Here is a 23734-nt window from a genome sequence, read left to right as displayed (position 1 = left end):
AGGGACAGTATTGCCAACCCGCTTAGACTTTACCCTAATTAGGTACGCCTAACTAAAACAGTCCTGCAATAAATGCTTCCCTCATGAAGGTGATAATGTTCTTGTTGTGTTGAAACAGTTTTAATACATGTTGACTTTAGTAACTTGACTTCCTGGTAACTTTGGTGGTGTCATATAATATATTTCATACCTATGCGCTACAGTATGTACTCGTTCATGTAAATAAAGACATCAGATCCTGGCAGTGAACAGACCTGCACACTGGTACATGAACAGACAAAACATAAAGTTAGAATCCTCTGCTTTGTTTAAATTCAACCATTTATTTGGAAATACTTAGCGGATGAAAATGTCATGATAATATGTAGATAATTACAAGGCTTAAAATATTACCACGCCACGTGTGAAAACTATAAGGCATGCAATAAAGTTTGCATAGGGCTGGAATGGCATCGTACAGTACCAACATCACAGGGGCTGCCAGTGAGTTTATCCTTCATCTTCTTCTCTTCTAAAGGAACAGTGGCGAGGGGACGCAAAGACAAAATGCACTGAAAGCACACACGTGACAAGCAGAGATGAGCGTTAAATAACTTGCGAAAAAGGATAAAAGAGGAGGATGGAGAGTAGAAAGGAGAGCAGAGACACAGGACATGTAAACATCATGGAAAAAGACGAGGACAACACACTCAAAAGAAAAAAGACACTGTAGGTACGGCTATGGTGTTTCAAACTGGAACATTCATGGATACTTTAAAAGAAAAAAGCCTCAACGACGCCCCCTGCCTCTCACAAAGAATAAGAACCGTCTTCACCAAACAATCTTCATTCCCTCCGGATCATTTAGAGTTTATACATATATATTTTTGTTTTTGTTTATATATAAAGATCGTCCATACATTTCTTAGTGACTGTCCAGTCCACCAGCTGACCTGCAGATTTAAGTGTAGGCGGGGCCGCGTGCTGAGTTCGATGAAGCAGCAGCTCCCTGGGACTCGTCCAGGAGGCGTCGTGTCTCACTGGCCTGGGAGTCTGGGCTGTCCTCCTCAGAGCTGAAGGGCGTGTAAAGACCCAGGACCTGCAGCACCTTTAGGGGAAGCTCCTGGAGGAGGGCGGCGGAGGAGAGGGGGGTGAAGATCACTGACCACCACAGCTTTAAATGAATCTTATCTTGAGTCTTAATCCCTCACCTTGCACTGAGTCAGCTGTAGGTAGATGGCTTCTGCTCCCCGGAGAACACTCTGCAGGTCCAACTTCATCGTCAGCTCATTAATGTGCTGAAGAACAGCAGGAAAGTACGTATAGTTACAGACAAAGTGACTCTGTAACCACACACACACACACACTCACACACTCTCACACTCTCACACTCTCTCACACTCTCTCACACTCTCTCACACACACACACACACACACACACACACACACACACACACACACACACACACACACACACACACACACACACACACACACACACACACACACACACACACACACACACACACACACACACACACACACACACACACACACACACACACACACACACACACACACACACACACACACACACACACACACACACACACACACACACACACACACACACACACACACACACACACACACACACACACACAGCTAGGGCAGGTCAATGTTTTTTTATTTAAGTGATTCATTGAATTAAATGAGTTAGTGTTTTTTTTTTCTTTTATTAAAATCAACTTTCTGTGATTAATATTGCTCGTCAGTTAAAATAAATAAAATAGATGCAGGCAGCAGGCTAGTTCAATAGTAAAATAGTAAAATAATGATAAAATAATAATAACCGCACCCTTATAGCAAGATTATGCTACCACAGAAATGTCAATAAAATAAATCAGAACAAGCTTTTTATGGACTACAACGCTCTGGAGTTATTGGAAATACCTGGATCATACAGGTCAGAAACAATTCTACGCAGCCACCACAGCAATCTCATTCTACAAATAGTACAATACTGATAATATTAATATTAATAATATTTGTGTATCCTGATCTGTATCTGCAACTGTGCATAAATACTGGGTTAAAACAGAATGAGTGCAAAAAAAGAAGCATTCGATTGTTGACTTAGAATTTGGATGTCAACGTTCGGAAAAATGTTTCTCACTCACCTTCAGAATAGTGTTAAAGTCGTGGTCTGAGCCAATCAGCTCCCCTCTCTGGGACTCCAGGATGGAACAGGCTATCAACAGGTGGAAGTTGTCACACGGCAGACGAGTCCAGAGGACCTGAGGAAGGATACAATAAACATTTACTGACTTTTTTAATGAAAAACACACCTTAGTAAAGTGTTTAATGAAGTGATGTCTAGTGTGACTCCCTAATATGAAGCTCAAAGGGGACATTTTTTAAACCTTTCTCCCATGTTTTGGGACGCACTCAAACTGTCCATCCGTACCGTGCCCAAGCACGTTTCACGCCTAAAGTCTAGTTCCTTTGACCAGTCTGAGTGCAACCGTACCGCAACGCACCTAGGCGCAGTACGCTTTCCGTCCACGGCCCGTTTGGGAGAGGTGGGCTTTTGTAAAGCACGTTTGCACATGTACGAGCACGAGCGTGTGCATGTGTACGAGCACGAGCGTGCGTACGTGTACGAGCACGAGGCCTTTTTATGTGCGCCTGTTGGGACATAGAAAAAAGAAGGAGGGACCAAGCGCGGACATTTAAAACAATGGCGGCGAAAGGTTCACGTTGGTGTGATGCGGAGGTGGAGTGTTTACTGCAGATTTGGTCGATGAAAATATTCAAAAACAGTCGACAAGACGCACAAAAACTCTGAGGTCTATAGAAAGATTTGTAAACAAAGCGACGCATTGCATTGACGTCATCAATGCATGTGGCGTTTGACGGCGTGATCACGTATAGGCAGCAAGAAGCATTCGCAGAGGTCCAGGTAGTGTGAGTACAAACGGGCCTGGAGGGGGGGACAAGTACCCTAAAGCACGGGGCACGGGACGCACGGACAGTGTGAGTGTGCCCTTAGTGTCTAAAGCCCTACTTGACCATGTTCGTCACATCCCTGTTTATCTGACACTGAAGCGAGTGTCTATACGGGTTCTGACTGTTCCGTTTTAGCTTCATGAAGATATTTCTGTACATGCAGGTAAGGCGAACTCACCTCCCACATGGTGAGGATGTCCTCAAAGGAAAACTCTCTCTTGAACCAGATGAGCAGCCAGCGGAAACAGAAGCAAAGAGAGCCGCTGTCCTGAGAGTCTGATGGACCAAAGAATCTCAAGTTAGTGACCGACACTAAAGAATGAGCTCCATGTAAAGGAGTTCATAACCTTCTGTAATTAAGCAAACATGTTCATGCTTGTCATGCATATCAAAACTCTTGCTGTTAGATGTGTGTCTCTAATGAATAGATTCTAACCGATATCCTCAGGGTTACATTATGTATATTCTCTCATTTGCTTCATTCTTGTTTCTGCCCCACTTTTTGTTGCATTATCAGAACAACTTGTGCACAGCTTTGCCTCGGGACTTTATCCGATTCTAATCCGGTGCGACTGCATGAGTATTAGCTGACTCACCCAGGAAGTCACATAGCTCCGGGTCCAGAGCTTTCAGCAGGATACTGAGCTGAAGGAGCTGCTTCTTCATGGCCTCCTGAGACTCCTCAAAGTTCTGGTGCTGCAGAAGAAAAGAGCAAAGACCTGTTAAGTCACTGCACATATCACACACCGATTTCAAAATACATAAATATATCTATAGTTTGAAACCTTAACAGAGATCACAGTGAAAGATAAAACACAAATAAAACTGTTTTAACAGTGTGTGCTTTCTGTTTTCATTTAATCCAAACTGACAATGAATATTAAAGTGTAATTCCTGCGCAAAACCCTCCCATGGTCTTTTTCGGCACTTACATATATCAAATAAGCCACAGAGGTGCTTTGTTTTCTGTGTAGGGACTCTTCTCATGCTACTGCAGAGGTTTGGTGTTATTTTGAGCAGTATTAGTGGTTCAAAAAGACGTTTGAATGCCTACGCTGTGCTGCCCCGAGCTAATCACTGTTAGCCATGTCCTGCCGTTAGTGACTCTCCCGGATTTCTATGTTAATAGTTGTTACACAAAAAAAACTGTCTTGATGGCTTATTTGACTTATGCAAGTTCCCTAAAAGACCAAGAGATGATTTTGCGTGGGAATTACATTTTAAGTCCCCACATAGAAGTAATTTAACTGACCACAACAAAGCAGGAAAAATAAGGTTTGCACTTTGCAGTTAAGCTTTGAGTCAAACTTTGGGTTTTGGTTTGTGACATGTAAGCAGGAACCACAACTTGTTTCTGACCGGAAGTTCCTGAGAAAGAGAGATGTTTCTACTAACCACCAGCTCCATGAAGCCCGTCAGACACCAGAAGGACTCCACCTCGTTCTGGGTGACGAACAGGAGCGGAGAAAGGAGATCGCTCATCCCCTGGACGTAACCTGGACGGATGGACACAGAAGTGTCAGGGTGACCGATCGTTAGCAACTCAGAGCCTCTAAAACAGGGCTCATCCACTACATTTGTGGCCGTAGGGTCAGGATCCATCCTCTTAACACCCTAGGTCTCTGGATTTGGGTTGTGAAGTTTCATGAGGCTGTGATTATCAGCTCTGTGTGGTCACACATACATACCAAGATCAAAGTTGTACATGCAGTATGTCATGAGCACATCGTGCAGCAGAGTCAGTCCTGGATTGTCGTTCCCGGAGAAGAACGTGTTGTGTCTGTCTGTTCTGCTGACATCTCTCTCTGTCACAACACAACAAAGACATTTGAAACTTCACAGGCAGCTGACTGACACCATGAACAGATCCTCTGTGTGATGATAGACTGTGACTGCTGACCTATCAGGCTTCTGTATCCTCGGAGGAGGGAGTTCCTCATCTCCTGCTCTTCACTGACGGACTTCCACTGCACCTTCATCCTGAAATACTCGTCCCTGCAGACACGGAAAGGTGTTAAAGTGGCAGACTACCTTAAAGGAATAGTTGGACTTTTTGGAAGAAGATTTATACCACTCTGATATCTGTGCGGCAAATATGAAGCAACGGCCAGCGGACAGTTAGTGTAGCTTAGCACAAAGACTGCAAAACGGGAGGTTAAGCTTGCCTGGCTCTGTCCAAAGTTTACAAAATCCACTAAACAACACCTCTAAAGTTCACCGATTAACAGTTATATCTTGTTTGTTTAATGCGTACAAAATCTGAAGTGCAAAAATGACAAGATGTGGTTTTTTGGGAGGTCTGTGCCAGGCCATTTCGTTGCTTGTTGCCTGGAAACCAAGAACCCAAAGAGATTAAGCTAATTGGCTGCTGGCGGTAACTTCATATTTCCCAAACAGACATGAGAGCGGTACATATCTTTACGAGCTACGAGGGGACGTGCAAGAATGACAATACTAACGTTTTGACCCGCAGGATGTCCTCCCTTTCTTTGGCAGTGCTGTTCCATGGATAAAAGCCCAGGAGGAACTTCCATACCTCCTTCCTCAGGGACGGTTTGATACCCTACAATAGACAAGAATGGTATGAAACACACACGTCTGGTAGGACTTCTGTATAGGAGGTACAGTGTCACCGTATTTACTGTCTCACCCCTCTGAATACGAGCTCTTTGATCCTCTCGGGGTCGCTCACTCGCCCCTCTGGGTCCAGAAAGTCGTCCCATTTGTCCAGCGGTTGTCCTCTATTCACGTCTGGTCTGGGACCAAGCTCTACCCCCTTAATGGAAAGTCAGACACACACATTAACAACTGATTAAGATTCTAACATCTCTGAACATTTAAAACAATACAATCTGTGTAATTTCACAGTCAATAGTATGGAAAACACAGAAGCTATTAAAGTACAACAACACAGATGCCACAGCTGAGCTTACTGGGGGTAGCCTGCGGCTGCATGACAACGTGGCTGCAGGCGGAGATGATGTAGAAACAATGAAACTCCTGCTTCCCTGAAGTCCCCGGCGTCCCCCGAGAGAAATGTAAACAAACACCTCAGAGAAACTGCACGGCACATTTTTTGTGTGCCAAGGACTTTTGTTTCTCTTTGACGCGGTATTGAGCATTGATTTTTATATTAATATCGTATCAAAGTTATGTGTTGTGACAACCTTATATCGGCTACAACTGTAGCTGTGGTTACACATCTTTTCAGTGCGACTTCCTCACTTTACACTCGACACTTCAATGCGACCTGCCTGGTCAGATATTAATTGGATATATTTCATTCATCATCATGTCAGCCAGGATCGGCTTCAGCCCGGACTGGGATAAGTGGTTGCAGACGATGGACGATGGATGGAATTTTACATTATTCCGGCACAATAGGTGCATTCAAAATTACCCTTGGTGCAAGAGAGAGCCTTGTTATTTGCTTCATATTTTGGTTATTTTGTAATTGTGGCAGGGCCTGAATGAGACACGCTTTGTTGAGGAGAGAGCAGCGGAGACAAGAGATTAACGCAGTGACCACAGGGACCACAGGGCTAGAGGACAGCATGTCTCTGCTGTGCTCCAGCCCTGTTTTTCTCCTCTCTTCCCTTTGCTCTCACTCGGGAAAGGAACTCCACACCTCATTGAGACGCAGGCTTGGCATGATCGGATGACAGAAGTGTCACCAGCCTGTGTGCTCGAAATTGCTCATTTTGTTAACTTCTCTTACACAGTTGATGAGTTCGAAGCCCGGCTCTTCATCGGACTGGGGGAGCAAACTGGGGTCCTGAGTAGTACGCATGTGAGTGGGGGACCCAGGAGGTCGAAGTGCCGCCTTGAAGAAATTAGTGACTTTGGAGAATCCACCAAATGTAGTGGCATATGGGTCCTGGATGAATCTCTGTTCAGGCAGAGAGAGAAAAGAATCACAAACAAGAACAGAGTTTTTTTTTTTTTTTTTACTGAAACAAGTTTAATACAGTTCATAGATTCCCACTGTGTTTATGGGCTGGAGTGGGACTTCGATGAGTGAGTCATTAGTAAGCTAATAATAAAGATTTTGTGATAAAAAAAAAGAAAAAGAAAACTACCGAAACAAGATCCGCGCCTCCGTCATCGAGGAGCTGCAGCTTATCGAAGGACTGACCGAGCGCGCCTGAGTCATGAGGGTAGGCGAGGAAGAGCCGCCCGTCAACTGGTGACCTGAAGATGACAACAAAACCATGTGACGCTTTTCACACTCTTGTGATTTATCAACAGAGATGTAAACAACTCCCAGACGTGTCATGAGATGAATTCTAACATGTTTACAGTAACAACAGGAGTGAGGATGACGATCGTACGTACTGGTCCAGGATGATGTAACGCTGCAGGGCTCTAAACAGCTCCCTGGTTCCTCCTCTGTGGAAGTGCAGAGCAGGCAGCGGGTGACCCCCTCTGCTCGTGAGAACCAGGAAGTTTCGGCCCAAGGAGAACCGAGCCCTCCGAAGAGAGTATAACTCGGACAGAGGCAGAGAGAACGACCACTGGCCTGCAGGCGAAACAGGCGACATTTACTTTCATGCACCCTTTTCTGAATAGAACTATCGGCTCAAAGACAGACGTGTAAACCGCACCTGAGTCTCTCACTGGGACGTGTTCTCGATCTTTCTTCACCGTGCTGATAACTGCCCAGTCCGGCTCGTACCCGGGGTCAAAGTTTGTTTCCTCCTCGCCTCCTTCTCCATCCTGATGAGTGAGAAGTGGACAGATGGGAGTTATATTTACAGTAAAACAGTGCTCTTATTGTTTTATTGTGCAGCAAACATGATGCCGTGATGCTCCCAGTCTGCTCACATGTGCAACAAACTGCCATAAGAGTTTAACTCTGTGTGCATTTGATTGTCTATATTGTCTTAATGATGTATTCTGTGCCTCTGTCTGCTAGCTCTGTTGCTTGCTTCTGGTGTTTTTATCATTTATGTCTTGTGATTTTACTGTTATCCGTGAAGCCCTTTGGGTGTGAAATGTCCTTTATAAATAAGTTTGCCTTTGCCTGAGGACCTGAGAGAAGTGTTGAAATCTTTAAACGTAAACTTAAGACCTTAATATTGAGCCGGGCATTTGTTTAAGAATAGTTTATAGACATTATTTACATTACTTTCTTCATTGTTTGTCTTTATGTCGTAAAATTTGACTGTTTTATTTTAGGTTTTCCTTACATGGTTTATCCTTCTCATCAATTATACATGTTTTTTTAATCTAGTTTTAATGCTCTACGTCTAGCTTTTATCTTTTATTTTTATTATGACTTTTAAATCTATTTCATTGTCTTCTTTTTTATTCTTGGTTTGTCTTTTCACTTTTTGATTTTATTTTCACTCTGTTTTACTACTATAACTTTTATTATAGCTTTTAAATCTATTGTATTGTTTTCTTTCTCTTTCATTTTTACAATGGAGAGTGCATTGGTCTCTAATTATTAATTGTTAAATAGTTTTTGCCTTTTTTATGGTTGTTATGGTCTACACCTTTTCTGTCAGTCATCTGTGAAGCACTTTGAACGGCACAAACCTGTATGAACGGTAAAAACAAAGATGGATAAATTGTTTGAACGCATGGTGACCGACCTTTTTGGTGTAGAGCACAGCAGGAGCGGTGCGACCTTCATCCTCCAGTGGGCTCCACTCTAAAGCCGGCACACCAACCTTAAAACAAACACGTGGTTAACAATCCCAACAATCTCATTTTTTTGATTTATTACCCTCTTTGTATCTTAACAACTCACACAGATTTGCTTACCCGCTCCACAATACGGATGAACCCTGGGATGGTGGTGTCATGGTTACTCCTTTTGGCGTTTGTGTGAAGGTACACTCCCTCCTTCTCAAATATCAGCTGAGGAAGAAAAAAAACATCAATGTAAAATATAGAGATGGCTCATTTAAGGTTGTGCCAAATTCCAGACATGGGAACATGTTTGGCAAGTGTTTTATTATTTTCCTCATCTATTTATCTGCTTATTACTTTCTCAAATCATTTTTCCTGCCACGGGCTAAGATGAGGTATTCAAACCGCATTTGTCCAACCAAATATATTCAGTGTTTTTAAATATATGACAAAGAAAAGCCACAGGTCCTCACATTTATTCACTCACACTGTCTACGTCCCACTGAGAACACTAGGTAGGCATTTTTAATGGTCCCATAATGTAAAGAGTGAGATTTCCTTGTCTTTATCATTATAAAACAGGTCGACGTGCCCTGTTAGCATCCAGTAAGGATGCCCCCTGGGTGCCTTCCCAGGGAGGTGTTCCTGGCACGTCCAGCTGGGAGGAGGCCTCGGGGAAGACCCAGAACTAGGTGGAGAGATTAGATCTCCACACTGGCCTGGGAACGCCTCAGGATCCCCCAGTTAGAGCTGGTTAATGTGGCCCGGGAAAGGGAAGTTTGGGGTCGCCTGCTAAAGCTGCTGCCCCCGTGACCCGACCCCCGGTAAGCGGTTGAAGATGAGATGAGGTCGACGTGCTGTATAATTGCTGTGAAAGTATCGAAAGGCTCAATCCTCTGAGGAATGCACACAGCCTGTATTCAGAAACTGTGCCTTTTAAACGAGCCGTCAGGACTTCCTGTACGGTTGTGAAGTCACAAGTATAATATATAAAGTAAATAGTGCTGCTACAGTGCTGTTACAGTCTTTGCCCCGGCTGCAATGACAGTGCAAAGAAATGCAGAGAGTGCAGATGTGGAAGACCCAGAAATGCTGACCAATCAGAGCAGATTAGGCGTTTTTTTCAGGAGGGGTTCTATGGGTACATCCACACGATCTAAAACATTTCTTTTCCTCCGTCGTTCTTAAAAAGTCTGTCGACTGTTTCTGGTGTTAGAGGAGACTTTTGTGCTGTTTTGGACTCTGATGCACAGATCACTCTGCAGTTAGTGTCGTCACCGAGCAGAGGGTGCTGCTGGGAGCCCCTTCCCAGTCTCAAAGCACTCACAGGCGCCACTTTCTCATTACATTTAGGGCCTACTCACACTGTCCTTCTGGCCGGGGCCAAAACCGTTTTTTCAGCTAAAGCCTAGTACCTTTAAGCAGTGTGAGTGCACCCGCTCCGCGCACAACTGCGGCCAGCGGGCTGTCCACGGCCCGCTTGAAAGAGGTGGGCTTTAGCGGAGCCGTTTGCACATGTACGAGCATGAGCGTGCGCACATGTACGAGCACGAGCACGAGCACGAGCCCTACGGCAGTAGCGTTATGTGCGCCTGTTCGGACATGTAAATAGAAGGACGGACCATGCGCGGACATTTAACAACAACAACAATGGCGGTGAAAGGTTCACGTTGGTGCGATGCGGAGGTTGAGTGTTTACTGCAGATTTGGTCGGATGAAAATATTCAAAAACAGTCGACAAGACGCACAAAAACTCTGAGGTCTGTGGAAAGATTTGTAAACAAAGCCACACACACGCGATCAATGCGTGTGACGTGTTACGGCGTGATGGCGTATGGACAGCAAGAAGCATTGGCCGGCCCTGGCAGTGTGAGTACAAACGGGGCTGGGGCGCGGGGGGGAGAGGGAGGGGGGACAAGTACCCTAAAGTCCGGGTCGCGGTACGGAAGGACAGTGTGAGTACGACCGTAGAGACTTTTCACACATTCTTAGAAACTTTTTTTAGAAATTTAGAAAACTTTATTTAGCTCCTTATTCAGAGCATCAGGGAAAAGTGAGAAATCTGTGCTGGGCCTAATTCATTCCAATGCATGTGGCGCAGAGTCCAGTTCAGTAAACAGTCTATGGGTCCGTCTCTCTCCTCTCACGCAGCAGCACTGTTGTTGTTATGTGACGCTGCGGGGTCAGAGGTCGGAGGTGGGGCGATGACGGCATCCTACAGGAAAACGCGTTTCCGTGTGGACGGGCCCTCAGACAAACAATATGAGAGAAATAAAGTGTTTTTTAACATTAAAGCATGTAAACGTGTTCTAGTAGAAACCTTAAATACAAGTATGACCCTGAAGATGAGCAGAATATGGGACCTTTAACAAAAGGGTGGCATCATTCAACTTCAGAGACAGAGGCCCTTAAGAGACAGGTACTAAAACGGAGCGTTTCAGACAGAGGGTGAATACAGGTATATTCAGATGGACAGTAGGAGACAAATTATGTGTTTTTTTGTCCATTAAAGCATGTAAACATGTTATAATAAAAACCCAAAATACAAATATGAACCTGAAAATTAGCAAAGTGTGGGAGCTTTAAATGACCGACTCTGGCTGGTGTTGTAATTCTGGTGGTAATATGGTTTAACTAGCTCTAAATGTTATCAAATGAAATCAGATCATGAACTGTAACATTATTGATCACATCAAATGGCAGCTCAGTGGTGACACCGCATAACAAAGAGCGTGTAAATGCCCTAATCACATGACATGATTACAGGTCTGTCAGGTCAGTGAGGACGAGCCAGACATGTATGAAAACATGGGTAGACTAACAGAGGTAGACTTCACTGGTGACAGTTTGTTGTTAAGTTGTAATGACTGTATGATTACAGATAAAGCTGCTACACATCGGAGTGCGACATGTTGGTTATACCGAACCCAATAACAAAATGTAGCTAAGTGTGCTGCTTTAGCTACATATATTAAGCTAACAACTGACAGCAAGCTCGAGTAGTTCCACCCCAAATGTCACAGTCGAGGAGAAATAAAGTGGTCAGCTTTCACACCTTTAAATAGATAAAAGATATTGTGTAAAAAAACTTAGAGAATACCTTGTAATCCTCTACGTTTTGCTCCATTTTCCCCGTCGACTCTGTCCCGACTTCGTCTTTCCAAAATAAACGTTACGTCACACTTCCTGGCTCTGGGAAGCCACGCCCCCAACAGGAGACGTCATGACAGGAACGCGGACCAATCAGAGCGCATTTAAAGTGCCATGCTGATTTTTTTTTAAAGGCCATAAACTGTTGTTTCTTACAATTCAGTTCAGTTTAATTTTATTTACAGTACCAAATCATAACAACGGTTATCTCAGGACACTTTACAGAGTAGGTACAGACCACACTCTGTGTCTTATTTATGATTTACATACTGTAGACCTTACAATTCCCCCTTGAGTACACAGTTTCAGTGAAAAGCTTTAACAGGCAGGAACAAACAGACCCAGCTCTGTGGAGTTGTGTAGGAAGTAACGGAGAGAGAAAGAGAGAAAGACAGACAGATGGACAGAGAGAGAGAGACAGAGACACAAAAAGACAGACAGAGAGACAGTCCCAGAGATGTAGATATATTATATGATATAATAATATATATAGTAATGTGAATATGACTTATATGTTATGGCGGTTAATACAGCAGAATAGTAGAAACAAGCACAGCTAAGGTGACAGAATATGACATGGATAATAATTATGGTGGCAAATATGATCAATGATGAGTAGTGGTAATAACAGCTGTGATACAATGAGATATATTACTGATGATGTTTTTATGGCTACACATTTTATAATTTGTAAGACTAATGATAGTTTATATGAGTAATAGTGATAATAGCAGCAGGAAGCGTCATGCAGGACCACGGCAGCAGGCACCACCACGATCAGCAGAGACCTGAGAGACGACAAAGCACAAACAACTCCGGGGAAGAAGTGAATTAGTAACATGCATTGATGAGACATGAATGATACAGACAGAGGAGAGAAGCTCAGAGTAACAGGAACCGGATTATCCCCCAGCAGACTGGGCCTGTAGCAGCATAATTAAGGGCTAGTGAGGGCTAACTATAAGCTTTATCAAAAAGGAACATTTTAAGTTTACTCTTAAATATGGGGACGGTGTCTGCCTCCTGAAAAACAATTGGGAGTTGGTTCCAGAGGAGAGGAGCTTGGTAACTAAAGGCTCTGCCTCCCATTCTACTTTTGGAGACTCTAGGAATGACAAGTAGCCCTGCACAGGTTTTTTTCTTCCTGCAGCTGTCAGACTGTACAACCGGCACTGCTCCCAGTAGACCACACACACCAAAACAATAATAATAAATAATAATAAATAATGACAATAACTGCACAGTAATGTTCACCAGCTGGGTTCACTCCACAGTGTGAAATACTAATGTTTTCCTCTGTGCCTTGGTGTAAATTTAAAACATTTAAAAAATATTGTATATATTGTTTCAGTTATTCATATATTTTATATTTCCCTGTGTTTATATTGATATTTTTCTTCACTTTATTGTTTCTTATTGATACTTTGCTGCTGTAATAAGGAAATGTCCCCTTTGTGGGACTAATAAAGGAATATCTTATCGTATCTTATTTTAAAGGAGACAGCAGCTCACAATATTTATTACATTTAAAAAAAACATAAATTACACGTAGTGCGGGTTCGAATAGTCTGAAAACAAAAAGTATAAAATATAGAAACTATTTATATTAACATGACTATTAATCCCACTGTCAGGAGAGGAGACTGTGAGCAGCTGCTTGACGGGGCGTACAAGTGCACGAGAACCAGGCGCGTACGAGCACGCCCACAGAGCTCGCTCACGTGTGCGACTTGCGTTCGATTGGAAGTCAGTAAACAGGTGACGTCAGAGATTCGTCAAGCTATCAAAACAAAACCGGATAGGAGCAGACGCCATTAGCCTTCAAAATAAAATAGTTTTGTCACAAGATAAATTCAGTACATTTCTTTTAAATTACAGTTAAACTTAACATTTAACTAAAAATAAATGATTATGCGCAGATTATGTTCAGGGTGAACCCTACATAATTAGAGGGAATCTGACAGGTAATAGTATTTAGTACTTAAAGGTTGAATATATAGAATCATTATTTAAAGCTATAATTAAAAAAAATAAAAAATAAATTCACACACTGGGCGTTTTGATGGGTACAGAATGAAAGCATTGCTTTGCCATAAAAAATATATATTTAGTCACAATTCTTATTATTATTATTTTAAGTTTTTATTAAACTTTATTTAAAACATTTTGACGGGTTTACTCCATAAAAACATTTGGATTTATATAGAAATATACGTAAGTCATGTTTAGTACTCCATAAAAACATTTGGATTTATATATATACATATATATATATATATACATATATATATATATATATATACATATATATATATACATATATATGTCAGCTGGGATCGCTCCAGCCCCCAGTGACCCCGACAGGGACAAGCGTTGAAGATGAATGAATTAATGTATATAGATTTAAGTCATGTTTAGTACTGAATGAATGAATGCTTTATTTCAAACATGTGAAAATTACACTTGAAGCAGCAGTCACTAAAATCCTTTGTATGTTTGAAAAGGAGCAGGAAGAAGCATTAGCTTATTAATTCCTACCCCTTCTCCACTTAGTATCTAGTTTTTTTTTGTTTTTGTTTTTTAATACGCTCAAACAAAACAAACAATAACCAACAAACAACCCAATAACCGCTTTTGTAAAAATGAATAAATGACAAAGTATGGCAAAATGTGAGAACCCTAGTGTTTGTTTGTTTTCTTCCCTGTACCTTGTAAACACCATCTGTTTGTGCCGCTGTTTGAATTTACTCATTGTTGGACATTGTCTGAGCTCCTCCGCTAGTCTGTTCCACAGTTTCACTCCACATACTGAAACGGAAAAGGGTTTTTAAAGTTGAGCGTGCATACGGATGTGTTAGATTCAGTTCCTCCATAAAAACCTTATGGATTCATATATAAACATACCTAAGTCATGTTTAGTACTCCATAAAAACCTTATTGATTCATATATAAAATAGACTTAAGTCATGTTTAGTACTCAATAAAAACCTTATGGATTCATATAGAAATATACTTAAGTCATGTTTGGTAATCCATAAAAACCTAATGTATTTATATATAAATAGACTTAAGTCATGTTTATTACTCCATAAAAACATTTGGGATTATATAAAATAGATTGAAATCATGTTTAGTACTGCATAAAAACATTTGGGATTTACATAGAAATATACTTAAGTCATGTTTAGTACTCCACAAAAAACTTATAGATAGACTTAAGTCATGTTTAGTAATCCATAAAAAACTTATAGATAGACTTAAGTCATGTTTAGTAATCCATAAAAAACATTTGGGATTATATAAATACATTTTAAAAAATCGCTATCCTTGTCCCGGCTTTTATTTTGAAACTGTGGGGCGGTTATGCCGTCATTAACCGTCGCTAGCTTGCTGCTGGTGTTGGAGCCTAGCTAGGGGAGAGAGCCGTGGGAGAATGTAGAACACGTATGACACAAAAAAGAAGTAAAGTTCAGGATTGATAAACATCTGGAAACGAGGAAGAAAGAAAGCGAACAGGTACGTGAACGCCTCACCTCGGCTCCGTCATTTACACTCTCGCGCGTCTCGACTCGAGCCTTTTAAAACAACATGGAGGTGAAAAGTGGTTTCATCATGAGGGGGTTTGCACACAACAACAACAACTGAATAAACAACGAGATCAACAACAACAACAGCTGCAGCAGCAGCGACACCGTGCAGGACGAGTGTGTAACGTGCATTTTTAGCACGAGACAGGAGGCTGCAGAGGTGGCAGTAAACAGGATCAATGGAAAGCTACTGTAGCATTAGAGCTAGTTAGCATAGATTAGTGTCTCATGGAGGAGGTGAGGGCTGCGTCAATCTGGGGACACATTACTTTAAACGCATTGTTTTTCTATATGTATTTGCACATATTTAAATGTGCAATGTCTTTATTTTTTTATAGAATAAAGAAGAAGCAACTGTTTACAATGATTTAACTTCTGCACAGCTTTCCAATTCAAAAACTGATTTGGACAAAAATATTTACTGGCCTTATTTGTTCTGTCCTTTATTATACACTATATGTTTTTAATGTGTTTTATTTTATTTTATTATATATATATTTTTCCTTTATGTTAAATGTTGTTGGATATTTGTAAGGAACAGGCCAAGCCCCCTTGTGGGTTTTCTGGGTTTGCATGTCATTTTTATTTTTATTTAAACATAAATATGTAGAATCTTTATTAAAAGCTATATTTAAAAATAATAATAATGATAATACTAATACACCCATGGGGCGTTTTGAGGGGTACAGAATGAAAGTATTGCTTTTCCATAAAAAAACATGTTTAGTCTGAGTTTATATATTTTTTTGGCAGTTTTCAAGCCTTTTATTATATAAGACAGACAAGAAATGGGGTGTGAGAGAGAGAGACAAGCAGCAAAGGGCCGAAGGTTGGAGTTGAACCCACGAACCCAAATTGATGGGTTTGACAATGACTTTCTGTCCCGATGAGTTTTTGGCCTTTTATTTGCGCTCAGTGACAATCACTTTTTCAAACAGCAAATACAGGAACAGCCAAACGTGCAGCTCCAAATAAATAATGGTTTGGTATTTGTTGCACTAGTTATATTGCTGTGTCACAAATGGAATCTGACTACACGTGACAACGCTATAAGAGAAGATGATGAAGCAGATTAAGTTGTTTGACTTTGGGTTGAAAAGTTCAACTAACCTGCAACGTCACAAACCACCATGAAAAATGGATTCAACTTCAGAAGAACGAGACGAACCTGAATGAAAAACTGACCATCATAAACTTTTATTAAGCTGACGAATGACGGCATCGTATCGTATTGACTCAAAGCATAACGGGACTAAAAATGGCTACCATATTTCAACTCAATTCAATTTTATTTATAGTGCCAAATCATAACAAAATCATTATCTCAGGACACTTTACAGAGTAGGTAAAGACCACACTCTATGACTTATTTATGATTTACATAGTCCCAACAATTCCCCCGTAGAGTACGGTGGCAACGAAAACCTTCCCTATAACAGACAGGAACGTCAGACAGACCCAGCTCTGTGGAGGACGGACATCTGTCTGCACTGGAGGGAGGAAGAAAACGAGAGAGAAAGAGAGAAAAGACGGACAGATGGACGGGGAGAGACAGACACAGACACAGACACAGAGACAGAGATGCTTCCAGTAACTATAATAATATCTATAGTAATGTGAATATGACTTATATGTTATGGCAGTTAATACAGCAGAATAGTAGAAACAAGCACATTTCCAGTGTCAGTGACTAAAAGCTAGTGTCTGGTTGCCAACCTGGGATTCGCTTTCAAAAGTTAGTGTTGAGTAGTGATGGACCGATACATTGGCTGGCTGATATTACCGATATTTGCGTTTTTTACGTGTGTCGTATCGGCCGATGCGGGCTGCTGCGTTCAACCGTCATTATTTACAGACAGGCGTCCAAAGGCAGCTCCGTGTTGCTGGAGACGCCTTTTTTAAGTTCAATAAATGTTCCTTTTTTTAAATTGAGACTCTTCACATTTTTTATCATCATTGAGTCATTTTTATGATGTAAATTGAGGGAGAAAAAGTAGCATCAGCTCCAAATATCGGCTCAAGAAAATCGGCAGTCCCTATCGGTCATCGGCTAAGGCTGATCGAAAAAAAATCCATATGGGTCGATCTGTAGTGTTGAGCCCTGATATGTCCATTGCACTGTATGCACCACATTCTCATCTGTATTTCCATTTTACAGCTGACTTTGATTTTGTTTTATTTAATTTCCTTTCACAGGTATCACCAGCAACTTGGCAACATCTCTTCTCTCCCCTGGCTCTCCAGTGTGTAAGGACACCCCCCGGTAAATCATATCTTAAAGTCACTGAGTGCCTCTCGACCTGATAGATCACTATCTCCCCCCTGCATCTTCACCAGTACTTAAACTAACACCAGCACGACAGAAGGAACACAAGTGAAGTCAGAAACACCGCAGCAGCTACCAAAGTTACCTGTTAATACTGCACCAAGTCTGTTACCCCCAGAAAATCCGACCTCGAAACTGTTCATCATTCATCAGCATTGCTCAGTTTTCTCATCAGGTCAGTCCATATTAGAAAGCTGTAATCGACACGTCGCACCATTATGGCCTCCATCACCAAGTCATCCGAGCCTGAGATCCCAGACAACCACAAAGAGAGCTGGCAGGCGCTGCTTTCCGCTGCGGAAGCGTATTGCCAAAAGTCTGGCTGCGACCTGGCCATTCTCACAGCGTGTAAGAAGTTCCGGTCATCGGCCGCAGGCGGAGATGGGACCAGGAGACGGGAGAGCGGCAGTGCCTTTCCTAAGGAGTGCGATTTCTCCTACAACGCGTGGGGTCAAGGCTTTCTGGCCGAGTCGGCGCGCCGCTACATGGATGACATCGGCGTGCTGCACTCCACGACCATGCTAACGGCCCAGAAGCACACGCGCCAGGCGGGGGGAGAGGGAGGAACCAAGCTGGTGGTCGACTTGACCTCTGACCCCGGACACAGAGGGGTGAGTGGCCCGCATATGCTGCAAACTACTCCTCACATGATTTTGGTCCTCCAGGAATGATTTGTTAGGATTGCATTACCTGATCAGAGTCACATATTTCTTCTGCCTCTTTATTTCAGAAACTCCAGATTCATACTATTTATGACGTAAATACTTTCAAACATGTGTTTTTAATCTCAAAATACTTTTAAGTGAAGGGAATATTCCTGTTTAAGACCTATTCTAAAGCAAACTCACAGTTACATTCATGTTAAACTCGTAAATCATCACATCTTCATCCTCCTAAAAATAATGATTGATGATGATGATGATTGAAAAAATGATTTCGGGGAACCAAAATATGAAAATTTTACTGCTGTTTTATGAATGCTGTAAATGTCTTATTTGTTTTACTCAGAGGATCGCTGTTCAGGGGCCATCACACCACACCACACCACACCACACCACACCACACCACATCACATCACATCACATCACATCACATCACATCACATCACACCACATCACACCACATCACATCACATCACATCACATCACATCACATCACATCACATCACATCACATCACATCACATCACATCACATCACATCACATCACATCACATCACATCACATCACATCACATCACATCACATCACATCACATCACATCACATCACATCACATCCTTATGGTTTTGTTCTTTTAAATGGAAATTATCATTGTTCTTTTTTATCATTGTTGCTACCAAACATATTTTGTCATAAGTTTACTATCCCCTTTATGATGTTTTGCGTATTTTGAAATCTCAATAATTTGTGAATTGTTTTATGGTGGAGGATTCAAATACGCCCTCTGGGTTTTTTTTTTCCTGTCCCTGCACAGTTTATCATTTGTCATTTTTTGTCTATGTATGTTTTTAAATCATGCAAACAGTAAAATAAGGTAAAAAATACTGCACTCTGCCCAAACGTTCACACCTGTAACCTTTTTTTTGTTGTTGTTCCAGAACTTTCCAGGAGACGGCAGCGTGGGCGGAGTTAGTCCAAACAGCAGACTGTATTCCCAAAGCTACCCATCGATCTACAACTCAGGAGCTGGGACCGGGCAGGGCGCCAACGGGGAGAGGGAACGGGAGAAGTGCGCGCTGGAAGCCGAGCAGGGGAGACAGAGGTCTGTGATCGAGGACTTGGAAGAAGAGTGTGAGGACGAGGAAGAGGAGGAGGAGGAGGAGGACATGGATGAGAGGAGACCCTACGGGAATGAAAGTGCTGGTGAGGAGCGACGCAGTTGATCTGTCTCGGTGCTTTGATGTGCGGCGATTCTGAGCAATTTCTGGTCATTGTGCTTCAGGTGTGTTCTCCATGGACGAGGACTCTCTGTCCCGGGACTGCGAGCCGTTCTTCGAGTCCGACGGGGAAGAAGAGAGCACTGACGGTAAGAGTCCGGTGTCACATTCGGCGCACGGATCCACATTAGTGCGTCATCCGCTTACATTTTTTTTCCCCCCTGCGCTAGGCTCTTTGAGCGAGGATGCTCCCCCGCCAACGCGCGGTATGGCTATGGGTCAGGCGGCGTACTCGTCTCGTCACGCCAACCCCATGGCTCTGGCCCGCTCGCTGCCCGTGTCCGTGCCGGTGTGGGGCTGCAGAGGAGGCAGGGCTCAAGGAGACAGCAACAGCGGAGAACGGGTGAGCACAGAACCGCGGGTTTGAATGCAGAGATTCAAATGCAAAAAAGATTAGTGCCAACTATCTCTGGGCTCAACGCCAGATGATCACCATGGTAACCCATTCTGCAGCAGGTTAACCTCAGAAGACTGTTGACCAATCAGAGCTGGCTAGGAGAATGTGTAATATATAAGCAGGCTCCCCTCAGCCTGGTTTTAATTTACAAGCAGAATTAAAGATAAAAACTTGATATAAGACTTTAATTTTTAAACAAGCTTCTGTTTTTTATCAGGGTCCGCACAAGTGCTTGAATTTCATTGTTGGGTTTTCAAGTTTTGAAAAGTTCTTGAGTTTTGGATAAAGTGCTTGAAAATGCTTGAAATCATATCCGCATTTTGTTCACAACAAAGAGCTGTAGAAATTTAATTTAATTTCTTAAACTTCTGGTATTACTAAACACAATTTCTCTTGTTTATAGCATAATAGCATCTTATTTGTAGAAATATGTAATTTATCAGAGCCCTAAGGTGCTTGGAAAGCTTGAAAATGGACCTTAAAAGTGCTTTAAAGTCATACGAATCCTGTTTAAATGTCACGCTGCCTGGAGACCAATGGACAAATTCAGTTCTCAGTATTCTGATGCGACGGCTCCATCACTTCATGTGACCGCGAAAATGTGTGTGACAATCGCGTGAAATCAAATATTTTACAAATAACACTGCAGGACGTCAGACAGTATTTTTTAATAAGAGAAAAAAGAAGAATCTTCAGAGAAGTTAGTGTAAAAACAAAGTACATGGCAGTACATTTGGAGCTGTTGTTCTACCCGTATCTGTCAAAATGTTCTCCTTTTTAATCGTCTTGTATATAAAAGTGCTTTGACGTTAACCACAGCAGCCGGTGTGTTCTCCCTCCTGTGCTTTGTTACAGTGTTTCCATGGCTCGTTTTAAAGTCTTTAAAGCTGCAGGAGCCCCGTGTTAACATGCGTCCCGCGCTTGCTTCTCTTTCAGGTGGGCTGTGCTGACCTGGAGCACATCGCTGCCAGTATGAAGGCCCTGCTGGCCCCCGGGGCCAACGATGGCACCGAGATGTTCGGGGCGCTGCCTCGGCCCCGTCTCAACACGGGAGACTTCTCCCTCAAGCACTGAGAGAGAGAGAGAGAGAGAGAGAGAGAGAGAGAGAGAGAGAGAGAGAGAGAGAGGGAGAAAGGGATAGAGGGAGAGATAAAGGTTGTGGTGACGGGAGGGTCGGCTGGCAGATGTGACGTGCAGTATGTGAAACAGTGTTAAAGCTAGTACCTCCATTTATTTCTCACTAACCAAAAATTAACGGCACACGCTTCGAGGAAACAAAACAAATGTTGTTATGAACACTAATAACATTTTCAACACTATACCCACCTGTCACTACACATCACAACACCATCCACAACACTACGTCAGGATTGGACCTCAAGATGTGTGTAGTGCCCCCCCACCCCACTGACCAACACTAAAACAGTGTGTATAGCAGTCTAACTGGCACCGCTAAGTGTTAATTGTTACGCACCTCGTGTGCTGCTAAAGGTTTTGAGAAGCTTGCCCTTTGGTAAGGTTACCTGTGAAGTGGGGAGCAGCCGCGTGTACCCGGCTGATCATTGGCTCCTGTGCTGAATGCTAAACGCTACGGTACATTAAACGATATGTGGCTAAGAGTAGGGCCTTTGTAGGTAAGAACAAATAAATCAAGGAGCTGGGAGAAGGGGGATATTATCTGAGAAAACACCCTTTGTGAGGAATTTACAAAAAGGGGAAAAATTGTGTCAAAGAACATCGCTTCACTCTGCCTGGTTACATCAACTTCATCACTCTCAGACGCCGCCGCTGCGTATCATGTTTCCGTCTGGGCCACAAATCCCTGTTGCGGTGACCGTAAATGTAACCAGCTTCATCTTTTCACCTGTCTGTCGCTTTGCAGCTCCTATCCCCTCGTCCAAATCGGTGTGTTGTTTTCTTCTGAGTAGGCCCAATCTTAAGTATTTTGTTCTTGTTAAATCTTGTTGCATAGTATTATTTGATGAGGTCATCCCATGCTGATTAATACACGGAAAGAAGCGGCCTCCGTGGCGTGATGTTGATCCAACCTTGTAGAGTGAAGCGATGTGGTTCCTTGATGACATTTTTTTTAATGACTTTATAATCTCAGAGAATATTTAAGTTAAGTTGTTCTTTGAAGTTTTTTCTCGTCAATTTACCACTTTAATCTCGGAAATCCGTTATAACCCAATATAACCCCCCCTCTGCAAGCCCCGTATTACTTTTTACCCTTATACTCTATCCTAGTTCAGCCCAACTTCTAGAACATGATTTAAAATTAGTTTTAATGAATCTTAGGAAAATCGCAACTCATTTGACGCTCTTATGTCTGAAGAAGTTTGGAACTAATCCTCAGAGGTGGTTTGCTTACCTTTGCTTAGCTTAGCATAACGTAGCGTGGAAGCAGAGGGAACTGCTAAAGTGGCTCTCTCCAAAGTTCAAAAATCTACCTCTAAAGTTCACCGATTCACATTTTACATAATTTTTTGGACCACAAGCAGAAATGAAAAATAACAGGTGACGTCCTGTGACCATTTCACAGGACGTGTTAGCCTGTTAGCATCTATGTCAAAAGTTCCATTCTTGTGTGAAATTAGATACAAACAAACTGTGTTCAGCTCCTTTTTTTTAAAGAACTGAAATACAACTTGTTAGTTGGTAAACTTTAAAAGTGTGTGTATTTCTGAACTTTGGAGCGAGCCAGGTTGGTTGTTTCCACCTGCTTCCAGTCTTTATGCTAAGCTAACCACACCGTCTCCCAGCTGGAGCTCATGGCCCTGCCGTCATTTAGCCACAAATGTGCTAAAGTTTAGCATGCAGCACAAGAGCCAGTGACCACATGGATGTTTCCTCTGCCCGCTCCTGTTATTTACCGGGTAGGTTGACCAGTAGGCCAGATGTTGACGTCCATCCCCCCAAAAAAACACACCAATCTTATCCTTAAAGGGGCAGAAACCAGAGAGAGGGTCGACTTAACATGAAGCTCGGGGCTTTTTCAAAAAAAAAAAATGTGAGCGGAGGACACCAGCACCTCCACGTAACATGCCTGTTTGTACTTTTTGCCAATGAATGACTGACTGATCGAATGATTGTAAAATCAAAATACTGAGTTATAGTTTCTTTCTTTTGCTCTGGAGAGATCTCGTTTGAACGACTGGATGAATGAAAAAAAGAAGTGCGAGAGAAAGAAAGAGATGGGTTTGATTTGAAAGGAGCAAATGTCCATCTCTGACATCTCGAAAAACAAATAAATGTTCCGTTAAGTACTTTTATGTTTCAAATAAAGGAGCAACACCAAGAGAACAAGAGAGTCCTTGTATATTTGTGAGGATGCAGTGTCATCACAGGCCTCTAGAGGGCCCCAGCTCTCTACTGCAGTGAAGAAATGACCTGCTCAGGCCTGATATGCACACAGAAACAATGCAACGTTATTTCTTACACAATAGTTACATTTATTGACTACATAAAAAAAGATGCAGGCTCTTCAGATACACAAGCATGCAAAGTCCTGCGTGTTACAAAAACATCCAAGCCTAAAATTCTACGTTAAACAAAAGTACATAAATAGATTCACGATAGTAAATAAAATAAGTAGCCATCTTTGGTTATAATGAGTCGAATATGCTTTCTTCATGCAACCAGAGAAAACAAACTTTCTGCTTGACATTATTAGCAACTCTTGTTCCCCAAACATCACAAGCTTCTCCACCTCC

At 42.3% G+C, this 23734-nt stretch overlaps 2 protein-coding genes across 2 annotated transcripts; one reads left to right on the top strand and one right to left on the bottom strand.

The window, feature by feature from the left end:
• Positions 1-271: 271 nt before the first annotated feature.
• Positions 272-11814, bottom strand: tbc1d17 (TBC1 domain family, member 17). Its single transcript, XM_083931004.1, has 17 exons — positions 11726-11814; positions 8758-8853; positions 8586-8663; positions 7593-7704; positions 7324-7507; positions 7068-7179; positions 6707-6877; positions 5639-5764; positions 5448-5551; positions 4889-4983; positions 4677-4793; positions 4384-4484; positions 3585-3684; positions 3167-3264; positions 2160-2276; positions 1191-1277; positions 272-1102 (listed from the first exon to the last, which is right to left on the bottom strand). Exons 1-17 carry the CDS (start codon positions 11750-11752, stop codon positions 941-943), a joined length of 1887 nt encoding a protein of 628 aa, XP_083787130.1. The 5' UTR covers positions 11753-11814; the 3' UTR covers positions 272-940.
• A 3339-nt stretch (positions 11815-15153) lies between these two features.
• akt1s1 (AKT1 substrate 1 (proline-rich)) lies at positions 15154-23321 on the top strand. Its single transcript, XM_083931509.1, has 6 exons — positions 15154-15291; positions 17559-18299; positions 19286-19550; positions 19630-19713; positions 19795-19967; positions 20958-23321. The coding sequence occupies exons 2-6, from the start codon at positions 17907-17909 to the stop codon at positions 21093-21095; spliced, it is 1053 nt and encodes a 350-aa protein (XP_083787635.1). The 5' UTR covers positions 15154-15291; positions 17559-17906; the 3' UTR covers positions 21096-23321.
• Positions 23322-23734: the final 413 nt, after the last annotated feature.

Source organism: Echiichthys vipera (assembly GCF_963691815.1).
Source record: "Echiichthys vipera genome assembly, chromosome: 17".
In the NCBI taxonomy this organism is placed as follows: Eukaryota; Metazoa; Chordata; class Actinopteri; order Perciformes; family Trachinidae; genus Echiichthys; species Echiichthys vipera.
The sequence above is the reverse complement of the archived record's forward strand: the minus strand, read 5'-3'. Positions and strand labels throughout refer to the sequence as shown.

What these genes read in the sequence shown, in the direction of transcription:
- tbc1d17 (XM_083931004.1), bottom strand. Translation starts at nt 11,752, where the DNA reads ATGGAGCAAAACGTAGAGGATTACAAG. An exon ending in AAAACGTAGAGGATTACAAG is followed by an intron (nt 8,854 to 11,725) that starts GTATTCTCTAAG and finishes TTTCTTCCTCAG; the next exon opens with CTGATATTTGAGAAGGAGGG. An exon ending in TACAGCTGACTCAGTGCAAG is followed by an intron (nt 1,103 to 1,190) that starts GTGAGGGATTAA and finishes GCCCTCCTCCAG; the next exon opens with GAGCTTCCCCTAAAGGTGCT.
- akt1s1 (XM_083931509.1), top strand. Translation starts at nt 17,907, where the DNA reads ATGGCCTCCATCACCAAGTCATCCGAGCCTGAGATCCCAGACAACCAC. An exon ending in GGAAGAAGAGAGCACTGACG is followed by an intron (nt 19,714 to 19,794) that starts GTAAGAGTCCGG and finishes CCCCTGCGCTAG; the next exon opens with GCTCTTTGAGCGAGGATGCT. An exon ending in ACAGCAACAGCGGAGAACGG is followed by an intron (nt 19,968 to 20,957) that starts GTGAGCACAGAA and finishes CTTCTCTTTCAG; the next exon opens with GTGGGCTGTGCTGACCTGGA.